The 16883-nt window shown below is 35.0% G+C and overlaps 2 protein-coding genes and 1 long non-coding RNA gene across 3 annotated transcripts; 2 read left to right on the forward strand and 1 right to left on the reverse strand.

Moving 5' to 3' along the window:
- The first annotated feature begins 9 nt into the window (after positions 1-9).
- On the forward strand, positions 10-2484 carry LOC105965553 (uncharacterized). The gene is made up of 2 exons (XR_001173457.2): positions 10-551; positions 2161-2484. It is a non-coding gene; the product is annotated as an uncharacterized LOC105965553 (long non-coding RNA).
- Positions 2485-2738: 254 nt separating this feature from the next.
- On the reverse strand, positions 2739-8166 carry LOC105965405 (putative multidrug resistance protein). Its single transcript, XM_088825551.1, has 7 exons — positions 7963-8166; positions 7791-7845; positions 7464-7651; positions 6444-6901; positions 5785-6325; positions 3641-5568; positions 2739-3199 (listed from the first exon to the last, which is right to left on the reverse strand). Exons 1-7 carry the CDS (start codon positions 8164-8166, stop codon positions 2830-2832), a joined length of 3744 nt encoding a protein of 1247 aa, XP_088681677.1. The 3' UTR covers positions 2739-2829.
- A 3118-nt stretch (positions 8167-11284) lies between these two features.
- LOC105965554 (uncharacterized) lies at positions 11285-12579 on the forward strand. The gene is made up of 2 exons (XM_088825638.1): positions 11285-11506; positions 12256-12579. Exons 1-2 carry the CDS (start codon positions 11402-11404, stop codon positions 12340-12342), a joined length of 192 nt encoding a protein of 63 aa, XP_088681764.1. The 5' UTR covers positions 11285-11401; the 3' UTR covers positions 12343-12579.
- Positions 12580-16883: the final 4304 nt, after the last annotated feature.

The following is a 16883-nucleotide window of genomic DNA, read 5'->3' on the forward strand; positions in this document are numbered from 1 at the left end:
TCCTAAATTAATTACTTTCTATTTATTAATAATTTTTTTATTTTTTTTTTATTTTTTTGGGGGCAATTCTGATTTCGGAGCTTAAAATAAAGGTTTTTTTTTTCTGTACTGCAAATCCGAAACCCTCAATTCTTCTGCAAAGATGGCTTCAACAATGCACAAGCTCCTCCAGAAACCCCTGCAACAAGCCATATCTCCACACCTCAAACTTCACAACCCGCTCAATTTGCTCCCTTCTCTTCTCCACCGCCGCCCAAATCTCGATCCTCCACCACAAGTACACCACGATTTCAACGCCGAAAAATCCGCCGTGGGTAATGGATTCCATGTTTTCCCCAGTTTCTCACTTGGGTTTTTCCTGGATCCCAAATTCTCATCTGGGCTGCATCAGATTGAATCGCCGGCGGCGGCAGCGGAGAAATCGGGTTCCGATGAACCCGAGGAGGGTATGTGGGCTGACAGTGTGAAGAAGAAGAGGAAGAAGAAGATGAACAAGCATAAGTTGAGGAAGCTCCGCAAACGCATTCGCGGCTACGCTTAATTTTGCAAAGGTTCCTTTTTTTTTTTCTTTCCCCCTTTGTTTAAACCTTTTACTTAATTTCAAGGCACTTTGATTTTTACGTGTCGAATTTGTTTATGTTGAAAAGGGGTTTGTCGGATTGTATAGTTTATCGCCTCCTATGGGTAAAAATCGAAATGCATCAATTGCTCGCGGTTGTGGTTGCTCACATTAATTTAGGGCTTCATAATTAGAATTTAGGAACGATTTGGATTTGGGTCGGGCGAAGAGTTCGTTGCATTCTTTCAGCCTCTACTTAGATAGTAATATAACCGTTCGAAGAATTCAATCTCGTAGTAACAACTTTGTGTGGTTTCAATTAACGAGACGATAAGAAAAAGAATGCACTTGCATGTGTAAGTTAGTGAACGGAGACCAAATTGTTGAGTTGGTCGAGATCGTAACTGTATTTCCAACTGCCATCACGAGAGTGATTAAGGAGTTGAAAACTTGCTCGATGTATTCTCTCACCCGATAGTTTGGTTCAACAAATTGTCTTGATAATGTCAGATAACTGATAAAGTGATGTCTTTTTTGAGTGTTTCAGCCTTAAATTTTAGGTCCATGAACTTTGCGACTTATGTTCGTATCTCGTCGAGATTTTTTACATTTGTCTTCCATCAAATTCATTTACAGCTCAACCTTATTGTTGTGTCCGTACGTGTTGTTTTATTCATGATATATTTGCAAATCTCAGTGATATTATATAGCACGAAAATGCAGTCGATTTAAAGTGTACAACTTACAAGCAGTAGATTTGAATATGGTATTGACTTACGTTAGCCTGTCAGCGAAGTTTTTATGAACTTTTTTCTAAAATTTGAACTTACTTGTTCATTTTATCTTTTCTTACCCGTTTCTTGGTAATTCCTCGATCGTATATTTAAATTTCGAGGAGTCAAGTTCACCATTAGGTTTTTCGTCCATGACCCAACAATTGTATCATATGGCTGTTAATAATCCAAAACGGAATAAAGAGGAAATAGATGATGTTAAGTAAATGAAAATTACGTTCTAATAAGCATTTCTTGACAATTTTATACTTGTATTGCACTCGGGCCGAGCTCTCTTACTATGAATACACTAGAAAACGGCCTATTGCATTTACGTGGAAGAAGTTTGTTTGAGTAAACATTGTAGATGTTGATCTGTATTAGTTTGAAGCATCTTTACTAAATAATTTCTCGCAATCGTCGTATTAATGCTATCTTATCTTGACGTAACTAATGCAATGATTTGTATAAGATGACTAAACAAAGATAGATATCACAATATAAAATTTGGCTATGCTCTATATATTACGATCGGGAAAGTAAAATGTATATATGAACATTTCATGCTTCGGAATTCTTGTTTTATTTGCATTTGTTATTTTCTATCATCCGGAAACTCATTTTTTTTTTATATATACTTACATATATGTGCCGATGGGTATTTAAAAAACGATTCAGTTTGTAAGATTAGATAAGATTGAAGATTGGACTTCATTTTTGTAAGATTGAACAAGGGAAACTTCATGTAGGAGATTCAATATTGTGTTCCGGAATTTGCTTAATTTTTATTTATTTTCATACCCTCATATTGTTTCAATATTTTAACAGGGACCCCCGAGCTTTTTTCTTGCAAGATTTGTGAACTTGGACGAACTAATGAACAGTAATATCGAACAACGAAATGGGTCGAAGAATGAGGTGTCTCAACCAAGACTTGCTAATCTTTTAGAAATAGCATCCTACTTTATAGTTGCGTTTGTTTCACCCCCTAATTTGTTTTTCGCCCCCTTCGATATGAATAATATCGAACCGTGAACAAAGAAATGCATGAGAGAAAAGTCTACTTGCGAACATTTCTGGTCAGTTGAACTCGATTGAATGCTTATGCCGATTTGATTTTTCAAATGCTAATAAATATTTTCTTGAGATTTATTTGCAATTTGCAAATACATAATCATAAGTTGCAATTAAATGTATGAGTTATGAATTTAGGTGGATTCGTAAGTGAAATTTGAAGAGGCAACGATGTAGTTTAATCATACGCATCGCGTCAACATTTTCGAATTGTACATGGTGTGTAATATTCAACTCGGGAGCGACGGGATTCGGACCCCCTTTGATTTTGAAACTTAAAAGTTGCAGATGAAGTTGAAATGCCTAAATAAAAATAACACTAATAATAATTAAAACATTACATTGCTTATAAAAAACTGTACTATGTATATATTACATCATTCTTTACAGACAAACCTGCATGTTCCAATAATCACCACCCTCCTAAGAAGAATGTCCATTTTGTAGGTTGATCAACGAATAGTACGAACCTCGATTTCCGATATCAAGAAGTTGCGAATGCGACCCTTTCTCCACGACCCTCCCATTCTTGATAACCGCAATGCAATCGGCTTTCTGTATAGTCGATAATCGATGAGCAACAATCACGCAAGTTCTCCCAATCATCATCCTCTCCAAAGCCTCTTGAACTAAACCTTCCGAAACACTGTCGAGTGCACTCGTTGCCTCGTCCAATAAAAGGATAGATGGATTCTTGAGAATCGCACGTGCAAGTGCGATCCGTTGTTTTTGCCCTCCGGAAAGTTGGACCCCTCTTTCTCCACAGTAAGTTTCGTATCCGTTTTTCAGCGAACTGCCATTGTTAGAATAGAATTATAAAAAAAAAAAAAAAATTAAAAAAAAAATCATTTGAATTGTTACTATATTGATGAATAATTGTCTAATGGTAGAAGAGTGTCGTTTCAATTTTATCGATACTGTTTCGACTTCAAATGTGATTTTGATCATTTTTCAGATCGAATTTGACAAAACTCAAAACACCATGTTTGTAGTCTTTTGAGTTGGCTTTCCGATCCAACTTGAATCAACTCTAACTAACTAATGCATAACTCTCTCACCCGACATCTAATCTAGGTGATTCAGGGTGGATTAGAAAGACAACTAAAAGGACTGCAAATTTGGTTCTTAGGATTCCGCCAAATTCAATTTGGAAAAGGGTCAAAATCACATTTGAAGTCGAAACAGTAACGAGAAAATTGAAACGACATTTAACTAACTCACATTTATTTATTACCTTATGAATTCGTGCGCATTAGCAAGCAATGCAGCTCTCTTGATTTCCGATTCCGTCGCGTTCTCATTACCGTAGACTATGTTCTCAACTACGGTCCCGGCGAAAAGCGTCGGCTCTTGACTCACTAAAGCAATATGAGATCTCAAATCTCTCAAATTGTAGCTTTTGACATATTTTCCATCTATTAGAACACTCCCTTTTATCGGATCATAAAATCGTTCAATCAAGCCTATAACCGTCGATTTTCCCGACCCGCTCTGGCCCACAAGCGCCACCGTTCTTCCACCTTCAATCTCCAGACTCAATCCTTGTAAAATCATCTGCTCCGGCCTCGACGGATACGAAAAGAAAACCCGATTCAAATCGATCCTCCCTTTTAAACCTTTCTTTATTTTAAACCCGTCACGATTATCCGGGTCGATCTCGCTTTTCCTGCCCAAAATCGCGAAAACTGATCCGACGGCGCTGCTTCCTCTCGCAAGATCCGACGACATTCCGCCCGCGTCAGCAATGTTTTTTCCGGTGCTCATCAAAATAAAGAAAGCTTGAAAAAGATGCTTCGAGCTAACCAAACCCTTGTTCATCAATCTCCCTCCGTACCAATAAGTCAGAGCAATGCTAGCTGTCGTTAGAAACTGCGATACAAACAAACCGATCGCGGAAAACCACGACTGTTTCACACTCTCCTTTCTAGGGTTTTTTAGGGTTTCCCCGAATAGAGAAAGGATTTTCTTCTGCGAAGAAAATGCAGTGATTGTTCGATGATTAATTACGGCTTCGCTCGCCAGCTGGCTCCCTTCGTTTTGCGCCTTTTGTGCTTTAGCCGACATTTTCTTCATCAGAACCCCCTTCGAGTAGAAGCTTGCGATTATCAAAGGCTGTATGGCGATCACGACTACGGAAACTCTCCACGTGAGGATCAATCCGAGGGTAAAAGCGACGAAAGCGCTCGTGAACACCTGGACCAATAGGGACATCCGATCCCCCACGAGGCACCGCACAACGTTTGCCTCCGTGGAGAGACGCGCGCAGATAGCCGCGCTCGTGTTTTCTTCCCGATCGAACCACCCGATTTCGAAAGTTAGAATATTTTCGAGCACGCTCTCTCGTATCCTCTTTGTCAACCTTTCTCCCATGACCGAGAAATTGTAGTGCTGGAGTAGGTTTGCGAAGAAGCTTACTACGGCTATGGACACGAAAATCACGCAGTAGAACGCGGTTTCCGATTTTATTTTCGAAGTGTCGTTGTTGAAGTATATAGAAACAACCGATCCCAAGCAATAAGCGTTCAAAGGCTGAATTCCTCCAAAGGTACAAGCTCCAACGCATCCGAGCAAACCCCTCTTCCATTCCGGCGCATTCATCCGAATCAACTGCCACTGCGAAAGGGCGGGCGATGACGTGGCGGGAGATGATTGGTCGTCGTCGTTTTCGTAGTAAGAAACCATGTTGATAGAAGGGAGGACACTCATAGTTATAGACGGGCTAAATGGAGAAGCCGGGCTTTTTTGCCAACTACTTTCGTATGTTACGCTCTTTTGGTTTCTCCGTCTCGTCTTTTTAGGGTTAACGGGGGTACGATGAGAAGGGGCTTCGTTTGATGAATTTTGCTGCATTTTGACCATTTTCGAGTAGGCCCCGTTTTCTTGCATGAGTGTGTTGTGGGACCCGGTTTCGATGACCTGTCCGGAGTCGACGACAGCGATGATGTCAGCATTTCGGATTGTGGTGAGACGATGGGCGATTACGATGGTTGTTCTTCCTTGTGAGGCGAGATCGATTGCGTCTTGGACAAGTCTTTCGGATTGTGAATCGAGAGCGCTCGTCGCTTCGTCGAGTAGGAGGATTTTCGGGTCTTTGATCAATGCTCTTGCTATTGCTATTCTTTGCTTCTGCCCTCCTGATAATTGGAACCCAAATTGCCCCACCTATATAATACATAATTTGAAATGACCATTTAACCCCCCAAAATTTATTCGAAAAGACCTTTTTACCGTTCAAAAATAACGTGCAGATCGCGTGAAAACAAGTATTCTAAATCAAGTTCGAGCAAACTTTCTAAATACGAATAAAAATCCAAACAAACTTGAACAATCATGGACTCGACTCGACTATTCAGAACGATTAGTGCACGGATTAATTACCTGAGTTTCATAACCTCCTGGCAATTGAACAATGAAGTCATGTGCATTAGCAGCCTTAGCAGCATTCACAATCTCTTCCATCGAACCATCCTCTTTCCCGAACGATATATTATCCCTTATCGAAGTTGCAAACAAAATCGGTTCTTGATTCACTAACCCCATCTTCGATCTCAACCATTTCAGTTTCAACCGGTTTATTCTATACCCATCGAGCAATATATCTCCTTTCAAAGGGTCGTAAAATCTTTCGAGCAACGAAACAATTGTGGATTTCCCGGACCCACTTCCGCCCACGAGGCCCACCGTTTTACCCGGTTTCACTTTTAAATTGAACCCTTTAAGTACTTGCGTGTCCATTCTCGATGGATAACTGAAATAAACATCCTTGAACTCGATTTCTCCATGCACGTACGATAAAACTTTTCCCTTTTCGCCCTCCGAGTCTATTTCGGGAACGCGGTCGATCGTCTCGAAAATTCGAGTGGCTGCGGACGAAGCGTCCACGATGAACGAGAGGTTTGGTAGAGCGCTCATACACGACCTACGGTCACGAGAAACACGCGTCAAAATTTTATTTTGTTATAAATATTAGCAAAAAAAAATAATAATCAAGAAAACGAAAAAATAATTATTTAGAAAAGAAAAAAAAAAGAGCTCACAATCCACCGAGGACAACACAAACAGCTGCAATAAAAACACGGCCCCCGCTTTCGCCCCTCTCGATAACGAGCACGCTTCCGACCCAAGATTCGAAAGCCCACGACGCGAAAACCATCCCCATGCTACCTATCATGAGCCCCTTTGCAAAGCCTTGCCGTATGCCGAGCTTCGTACTTTCTCGAAGAGCGCGGCTGAATCGATCGAGCGTCTGGGATTCGCCCACGTAGGAGTACACGGTTCTGATCGACGATATGGATTGTTCGACCACACCGCCCGCAACTTCGTATGCGTCTTTGCTTTTCGATCCTAGGTTCATCATTAGCTTCCCGAAACCTAGGCCGGGTGCGATAAAACACACCGCGCATGGCAGTGAAGCCAACGCTAGGCGCCAAGAGAGTAAGAAGGCGACAACTAGGCCGAATACGAACGCGGAGAGGTCGACCAGACAGTTTGGAATCTACACAAGATAAATCATATTCTTAAAAAATGAACAAAAAAAATAATAATAATAATGAAAATTGTTGCATATGTGTTATTGTTAAGGGTGGAAATTGGAACGAAATTTCAGAAATTCAAAATCCAAAATTATTTGGATCATATATGGAATATATATATAAGGTTTCGATTTTCGATCCGATGTTAATTTCCGAAAATTCCAATGTTCTTTTTCTAATATATATTACACCTTATAATTTTTGAATTATTATGTATTTTATATTTTCGGTGACTAAAAATTGGAAATTTCTGAATTTTGCCGGTTCCGATTTTGAAACAAGTGTTCTTATTCCAATTTTCGATTTATTTTTGGAATGAAATTGGAATTAGTTTCTCTTCCGAAAAAAACGACTTTTTTTCGAAAGTGTTAATTTCAATCCGATTCGTCCAATTTCCACCGCTCGTGTGTGTGAGAGAGAGAGAGAGAGAGAGAGAGAGAGAGAGAGAGAGAGAGAGAGAGAGAGAGAGAGAGAGAGAGAGAGAGAGAGAGAGAGAGAGAGAGAGAGAGAGAGAGAGAGAGAAACCTTCTCAGCAATAACATCTTGAATTAGATGAGCATCTGCCGAGATGCTCGAGACAACTTTGAAGGTGGTGGTGGAAGAAGCGCTTTGTTCGTCGAAGAAACCGACTTCTTGTCTTAGTACAGATCTCAAGTACTCCATCCTTATACGCGACGTTTGTCTCTCCGCGGTTCTTGTCCAACACAATCCTTCTGCATAATCGAAAAATGGACAGTATAACGTCACAATGTTAGATTAATCAATGCACGAAAACGTAATTATTCTTCTTCACCCTATATATCAAAGTTACAACAAACTCGCGACGCGAGCAAAAGCAGAGGTTTTGCGTACCAAAAAACGCAGATACTCCAACTCCAAGTGCAACATAAAGCAACCTAAGTGCATACTGCAAAAAAAATCATCGGAAAAAAATATTGCTACAATACACGAAAAATTAATAAATTTACATAGAATATAATGGGGGCCGTGGCCCCTCTTGGCCTTATATACGCAATAAATTTACCTTGTTGACCACATTGTCGGAGATTGAGCCGTTACTCGAAGTAGCGTATTCGTCTATGACGCCACTTAGAACAAACATGTTAAGTGGCGACATTAAGCCGTCTCCTACGCTTCCCAAAGTACCGAGCGCCATTAGCAACTTGTCAACCCCATCGGCATACCTGAAAAGCCCACCTTTACTACTACTACTGCTACTGCTACTCATTTTTTCTTTCGAATCGGCCTTAATTAGTTTTTTTTTTTTTAACACAAAAAAACTTCATGTGTGGTGAAAATTTGCTATTTAATGTTATCAAACAGCTATTTATAATTAGTGATTTAAATCAACATATGGAAGTTACATCAAGAGTTTATTATATATTTAATATTTATATGCTTATTGACATTATTAGCCGGCCTCTTTGTTTATATATATATGTTGTTTTCATAACTTCCAATGTGTCCTTGTTCTGATCTTTTGGAGGGATTGTTCAGTCTTTTTGGAAGGTGGTGAATCAAGTACCGACTAACTAGATAATTGTGTTTTAGCATGAGGCCATAATCTAAGTTTGCGAATATTCCCGCCAAATGTGTGACGGTATTAATTTACAGAGATCAAAGCCCGATTGTTGAGATGCTACACCATGTGATAATTAATAATTGATGTGGTTAAGTGTAGGGGTGAGAAAAAAAAAAAAAACCGAGGAACCAAACCGAAAACCGACAAAATTGAACCGAAGCATAAACCGCATTCTCGGTTTTCAATTTTCTGTGAACCGAAAATTTCAGTTCATATTCGGTTTTTCAACTAGGAAACCGAACCAAGGAACTGAACCGACACCAATACGACGTCGTTTCATTAAGTATATATATTATATATTTTTTTACATGAATGAATTTCAATTGATTTCCGGGCCTACGTTTGGGCTGATTTTTGATTGATTTTTTTTATTTCTGAATTTCGAGCTGATTTATTGACAATTTTTGGCTGATTTTCCGGCCAACATGAGACCAAAACCGAACCATTATTGAAATCGAATCGAGAAGGAACCAAAACCGATAAAAAACCGAACCGAAACCGATCGGAACCAGACCGCAAGAAACCGATGAGTTTGGTTTTTGGTTCTTTAGGAACCGAACACTTCAGTTCCGGTTCCGATTTGTGGCTAAAACAGAACTGAACCGAACCGACTCATTCTCACTCCTAGTTAAATGACTACCCACTAAATGTACATACGCATGGGTGAGCGTGTGTGATTATGTCCGGACCAACAATTAATAATTATTCATTTTTCTTTTTGAATTTCATATCTCAATAGGAGCTTCGAAAAAGACCGATATAAATATTCAGGGATGATCCAGCCAAGAACAAATCAAATGTTACTTGGGGCGGCACTTCATTTTATAATTTAAAAATAGTAAGAGTGATTCATTGGGGTTTGTTTTATTCTACACACGAGATGATATTAACGGGCTGATCTGCACACAATTATACATACATCTATGTGCATAGGCGGAACTTAGTAGGGGCTGGGGCTGTTGACCCCCCAAGATTAAAAAAAAAAACTTTTTTTAGGTATTTTGCCAATGTAATTTTTTGAATATTATTTTTGGCCCTCTTAAAGTTTTTGTAAATATGTATCTTAGTCCTCAATTTTTTGTTTCTTCTCCATAATTTTGATATATATATATAATATAAAAATATAAAATAAAATGGTGAAAACTTGTTTTATTTGAAATAAAATTTATGAATATTTAAATATTTTTGAATTTTTTTAATCAATAACTCTAAAAATTAATATGAGACGATGCCATGAATCCCCAAAATATCAAGTACGATACATTATTAGAATAATTTGAATTAATTTGGATTTTTTTTATCATGCTTAAAATACGAAAAATTATAATATATATGACATTTTAATTAAAACATATCAATATAAACTTATTTTTGCAATGTCTTGTGAACCTAAAAAAAAATTTCGGGGCGCTGCCCTGAACCCCAAAATTTTAGCCAGCCCCCCCTACATTTTCATCCTGGTTCCGCCCCTGCCTATGTACACGTGTTTTTAGTAAAAAGTTATTTTACCACATCAATGGTTAATAATTACCTATTATATTTCACTAGGTGTAGCATCTCAAATACCCAAATATTGGAAATGTATAATTTATATATGGCAAATTACGGCCACCCCTGAGATATGGCCAAACTACGAAAAAACTCCTATTGTTTGGGTACTTATAGTCACCCCTAATTTTAAATATTTTTACATACAGTTCGTAAACGTACCGAAATTTTGGTTCGATTTTACCGAATTAACATCCCTAAATTTACATTTGGAGGAAGTTTTTTCGTAAAATAATGCATAGTTGACTATGTAACTGTAATAATCCAAACAGGAGAGGACTTTTTGTTATTTGCGCATTGATAAAAAAGAAAATATAATACAAAACGAAATAGAAGGTTTAAATTTAGATAGTGGAGACTAGGGGTTGAAATTGGAACGGAATTTCCGAATTCCGCCAATTCCTATTTGAAAATATCCGAATTTGGAACACTTTTTTTCATTCCGATTTCCGATATTCCAATTTCAGATTTTTCCGATTATTTTTGGAACGGAATTGGAATTACATATAAAATTATTGGAAATTCCGATTTCCGATTGTATTTCCGAAATATAATATATATATATATATATATATATATATATATATATATATATATATATATATATATATATATATATATATATATATATTGTATTTTGAATTGTTTTTCTATTCATGTTTTGTAAGAACTAAGTTTACGTTTTCTTTTTTTTTTTTGAAAATTTGCAAGAGCTATGGTTGCTTTCATAAACCGATTATGTTGTTCTTACAAGTGTTTACATTTCATCTTATTGACTTTTGCTTTGGATTCTTGCCTTTTGTCGGAAAATTACGAAAATATTAAAAAAAATACTAAAATTTACGATTATTTTCGATTTTGGAACAAAAAATTAAGAATTAATGCAATTTCCGAAAATTCCGAAATTCCGCCGATTCCGAGGTATTCCGAAATTGGAATGGGTTTTGAAATTCCGATTTTTTTGGAACGAAAAATTGGAAACTATTTTTAACTTCCGAGAAAATTTGAAAAATTTTCGAAAAATGCATCTGCGATCCATTCCCTCCTATTTCCACCCCTTGTGGAGACTGGAGATAGGAAATCAAAGATGATTGTAATTTGTAAATAGTAAATAGTAGAAGCCTAAAAGTGAAATATTCGCAAGTAATTTATCCTTAGTATGGGGAGGAATGTACAATTAAGCTTTTAATATCTGAAACGATATAAATCCGCAAAACGGCGTCGTTTGGCGTTGTATCTCAACAATCTGAACTGCATAATTTTGTCCCAAAATACACACACACACACACAATTTGAGAGCTTTGCGTTTTGGATCTTGCTGAAATTATTGAAAATGGTGAAAGTGGCGACCTTCTTCGGAATGACCTTTGGCGCATTTCTCTTCTGGCAAACCATGGATAAAGTCCACGTCTGGATTGCCCTTCACCAGGACGAAAAGGTAATTTATTTATATTACGTCTTTGATTTTCCGCTTCACGATACCTAGATTCCGCTCTGATTTTTTATTTTCGCGTGTTTTAATTTAATGGGTTAATTTCTTGCGAGTGGAAAGGAATTGCTGCTGGTGATTTTGCTTTGTTAATTGTTTTTTATTTGGATCCGATTGTGTGCGTGCCAGTTTTCTGTATCTGTTTTCTATTGATTTTGGGTTTTATCTGTTTATCGTAGCTAAGATCGTTGTGGATTTCTGTTTATTTTTTTAATTGAGTTGATTTTGGAGATTTAGGTTACGGATTTGGGGATTTTTTTTTTTTCTGGTTATGTTTTGGGCCAATAGATGATATTGTGGTTTCTTCTGTCTTGTGAATGGATTTGGAATTGGAATTCGGTATATTTCCGATGAAAAATTTGCTGCAATTTTTCGCCAACCCGTATTTCGTGGCAACTGCAACTACGTTCCCGAGGTGCGGGTTGAGTTATACGTGCGTGCATACAAATCACGAAGATTTTTTGTTGCACTCTCAAAGCGGCTTTAATTTATTCCCGTATCGATACTACTCTATAGTGATTGGTAGTGCTTTGCTTGGATCTGCATTTTACGTATGTACTATTTTACTTTGGATTTTCATCTGCGCGATGAAATGTATATGTTTCAATGTCAAACCATGGATAAATTTTATCGTGAAAAAGTGATTAGTTTATTGCTAAATTAGCTCTTTTCTCACTTAATGTTCGTGTTTCGTGCAGAAGGAGAGAATGGAGAAAGAGATCGAGATAAGGAGAATGAGAGAAGAACTATACCGAGAACAGAAAGAAAAGGACTCTCTCGCCTAAGCTGCTAGCGCATCGGATCGGTATTGCAAAACCTCAATGGCCTTTTCTTGTTTATGTCTTGTTTTTGAATTGTAACCAACATGATTTTGATTCGCATAAAGTATGAATCTTCTGCCGAGCATAAGATTGCCATTGATGTACTTTGTGTTGACTTCTCTAGTAATTGATAAGCTTATGCAGTTGGGAGTCAAACTCGACAATTTCTTTTATGAGGAATAATACAGTTTCTTGGTTTGATTGATGCATGTACTACATAATCTCCGATCATGTTTACTATGTGCTTCGTATTGAAAAAAATGTATATCTCATATGCATAATACAATTCAGTTTTTCTTCTATGGAATTCGTGTCAGCTTGTAAGGTACGTAATAATGTTTTGTAAGCCTAATGCATTGTGGCTGCATTTTTAAATCACTTTAGGTATATATTATGATTACTTGTATATAAAGCCTCTTCTCGCCTTTGTGATGAGATAATTTGAACCTTGGCAATTTTTTACGAAACTAATCTTGAGGTTTGGATGCAACTCTCGATAATAGTTACGTTAAAATTGCTATAGGTGGTAAGAATAGCTTGAGCACGGAATTGTAACAAAACGTTTTAGAATTTGTTGACGTAGTTGCTCGTACGCGTGTGTTGACGAAGTTTGTGTTTTCTTTAGTTATGCATCATAATTTTGCCAAACATTCTTTTCGAAAGTAAAATTTTACGTTTATTCTCTAGTGCATTTCGGGTTATTGTTGCATGATTCTATCTCTACAAGGTTTACTTGATTTTGTATTTTGAAGTGTTGATTGTTTTCAAAAACAAAAGTCATTCACTTTTATTTTTATTTTTCTTTGAAACTTCATAATCAAGAGTGATAAGATTGATTAGCATTGATTATGATTACATTGTTATTAGCTATTAAGGTAAAGATTGTAGAGGTCTCACAATTGGTTGGGTTCGGGCCGGAACATACTTGGGCCCAATACATCCTTCTAGTTTAGAAACATATTAACATAAATATATTGTTAATAATTAGTTATCAAGAAAACAGTATTTCCCCAATTCATGCTTATAGAAAGCCCAGTTGGCCAGAATGGCATTTTGAGAATATTATTATAGACATTCATAAATATTAAAAAAAATTATTGAAAAACGGGAGGTCTCGTAAATAAAACTTTACTTCAGAGGGTTGATCGTAATTTACCCTTGAATTTTACCATAAAGTTATAAAATTTTCCAATGGGTGGCCTAGTTAGTTGCATAATCGGGTGCGGTATTACATAATACGAATATGATGAGGTTTACCCGTTACACGTATATAACAGATTATGAGTTCTTTCACACAAAAAAAATAAGTAAAATATTTTTTTTTAAAGAATCCATGAGTCCAAATTTCGGCAAACAAAATAAATTATTTTTTTCTTTTTGTAAAATAGAAAAACTAAATAAATATATATTTAGACTAAGCTCGACTGTATACTATTATAGTACTATATAGTATATAGTATTTAATGGGGAAATAAATAAATAAATAAATAGGCAACCGTGTGTTCTTGAAATATTGAATTTATTATCTCCAGAAAAAAAAAAAGAAAAAAAGCAGAGCATGCCACAGTCTCCATGCGTGTCTCATACTTTGACCCATAACTTCTATACCTGCCAAATTTTCCATTTATTATTTATCCTTTTCTCTCTCAAAATTAATTATATATTTTATTTATCCAAAAATAAATATTTAAATAGGGTTTCTGTATTTGTTTTTCTTGTATGTGCATTTCAAGAAAAATATTCTAAAATATAATTTTTATGTCTTAAAATCATTTGAAATATATATATATTTTAGTTTCTTATTATTTTTTTCCTCCTATTTTTATATGTATATATTAGGGAGAAAAAAATATGCAGTAGTGACAAAACCTCCAAAAGTAGTCATAATTTTATAACCAAGAACCTCGTTTTCTTCAACTGTTTCAAGAATCTCTTGCAGACCACTTTTTCTTATTCTTGGGTTTCCATATTCATATATTAATAATACTCCCACTACACCTCAATTTTATTTATTCATTTCAATTTATTATGATTTAAATATTATACTTAAAAATAACATTTTTTTTTTAATTGATCATGTTCATTATTTGAAACCAATTAATTATTTGTGCATGTCTCCACTAAAAAAAATGTGTACTTTAAATTTAGATGTATCTATCGATAGGCATATTAATGAATTTAACAATTAATTATAGTGGGTGATTGTGGGATGGAACAACCATCACTTCAATCAAATATATACTAATTAATAGTTTTCTTGGGAAAGAAATAAAAATAAATGTTGTGGAAGACATGCATAAAGCTGATCTTTTTCGTGTCATACAAACAAGTAGGGTTTTCTTGTCTCTCCCCCATACCCTTTAATTAAACATGAAACAGAAAGAAAAAAAACATAATTAATTCCATCTGTATACAATTGAATGTTTTCAATTTTAATAAATTATAATAATACTTTCGAATTCATAACAAAGATCTTTGTTCAGTTATGATAAAATAAATATAATATTCCTTCACAATAATAGTAGAAGTATGCATGCATGCATGCAGTCCCTTAAATAGTACTGATTTGCGATTCTCGTATGGTTTGCAATCCAATATACGAGAATGTATGTTTTTATAAGTGAGTTTTGTAATAACAAAAATATTTTTGCATATACTATAATAAAAGGAAATAGGAGATAAAAAATTAAAAATAGAGATTAAGAAATTAAAAAATATATATTTTAGTGGATTAGGATTTTGCTTGGATTTACAAATTAATTTTAGGGTGGAAAATAGGAGATTAAAAATAAATAATAAACCTATTTTAAAATTTATAAATACGACATTAGAATATTTTAGGTTAACCCACTCGTTTTATATATAAGATTTATCTCTTGTTTGTAAAATAACAACTAACACATCAACACTAAAACATATTTTTTTTCTTAGGAATATTCTTTCAAATATATAAACTTTGAGTAATTCAATTATTGCCTAAAAAGAATTACAAGAAAACAATCATATACTCATTTTTCAGAAAACTCTTTAATATAATTACAACAACTTGTTTGGCGTGAATAAATAGAGAACTGTTGTAAGCAACAGCAAATATCCGATTGCTACTATTGAAATCTTTATTTTATTTTTTAATTTTATTTTTTTTATCAAACACAGAAACAGTAGGTACTAGGTTAATTAAGCTGTTATATATGAGAAGTAAGAACATCAAACCGGGACCTATATATATATATCTGACATAAGATATATTACAACTGTTACAATATATTAATCGTAAAATATATATATATATATATATATATATATATATATATATAATATAATTATTTATTTATTTATTAAAACATGTTACTAATTAATTGTAAAAACAGTATTGACAGTACATAATCATATGAATTCATCAAACGTTAAATACATATATATGTTCCCTCCCGTTACAAAATTACAGTGTTTAAGTTTCTGTTCCCGAATATTGAGAAAATTAATAATTTATATTAATTTTCGGAAAAGAAATGTTAATTATGTACTAGGATTAAAATACCCTTTAAATAAATTATTTGTTTATTAATTATTCTCTTCACTTGTAAGAATTACTGTTTGATAGAATTAAAGAGTAATAAGGGGGTATATATGAGGGGGGGATTAAATAATGCATCATTAGAAAAGAAATCAGCTAAACTATAGTTAATTCAAAACGAATGAGGTACGTAACGTGATAGCAGCCCGTTTGGCTTAATTTGTTTTAAACATCTAGAAAGTTCGTAAATATACGTAATTTCTAACATAAATTTCATTATAGTGAAGGAAATTATCTATAAATATTTATAAGAATTTTATTTTGTTTAACTCAGTCAACAATTTAGTAGGGAAAAAGTCTTCCTTCTTTTTGTGTACAATATATTGTTTCGATAAAAATACATTGTATTAGGGATAAGAGTTGGAACGAAAATTTCAATTTTCGAATAATTTTTGAAATTCCAATTTTTGAAATTCCGATTTCCGAAGATCTCCGGTGTTTTTCGATTGGAATTGGAATTATATATTCCAAAAATGGAATTTCCGTGTAGTATTGAGGAAATAAATATAGTCGAATATTTGAGTGAATTTTTGTAATTGTACACTAAGATTAAAAAAAAAAAAAAAACTTACTTTTTTTATAAAATTAAGATATTAAATAGAAAAAAAGGAAAAAGAAAAGTTTAGAATCAAAGGTGGGCCCTACTAAACAAAACACAGCTTATGACGTGGCAGAAATCGCGTGTGTAAACCCCAGAAGAAGATCAAGAGAGATATGAAAAATGGGAAAAAGACAAGACTGACAAAATAAAAAAGGAAGAACTGCGCTTTCTGCAATCGGTGAAAGTAGCCATTTAATATTTGGAGGGGGATAGCTGAAATTGCAGGAAACTGTTGTCTTTCTACTGTAGAGAGAAAGCTATTGCTCAATGGGGCCCGCCCTCCTCTTTCACACACCTGTAGCGCTGGTGTATAGTTGTACCTCTCGC

This window comes from Erythranthe guttata, chromosome 11 (assembly GCF_056151865.1).
Source record: "Erythranthe guttata isolate IM_541 chromosome 11, IM_541, whole genome shotgun sequence".
Lineage (NCBI taxonomy): Eukaryota > Viridiplantae > Streptophyta > Magnoliopsida > Lamiales > Phrymaceae > Erythranthe > Erythranthe guttata.

Coding starts and splice junctions, on each gene's coding strand:
- LOC105965405 (XM_088825551.1), bottom strand. CDS start 8,166: ATGAGTAGCAGTAGCAGTAGTAGTAGTAAAGGTGGGCTTTTCAGGTAT. Junction 6,902..7,463: donor AAGATGTTATTGCTGAGAAG/GTTTCTCTCTCT, acceptor TATCTTGTGTAG/ATTCCAAACTGTCTGGTCGA. Junction 6,326..6,443: donor TGTGTTGTCCTCGGTGGATT/GTGAGCTCTTTT, acceptor TCGTGACCGTAG/GTCGTGTATGAGCGCTCTAC.
- LOC105965554 (XM_088825638.1), top strand. CDS start 11,402: ATGGTGAAAGTGGCGACCTTCTTCGGAATGACCTTTGGCGCATTTCTC. Junction 11,507..12,255: donor CCCTTCACCAGGACGAAAAG/GTAATTTATTTA, acceptor TGTTTCGTGCAG/AAGGAGAGAATGGAGAAAGA.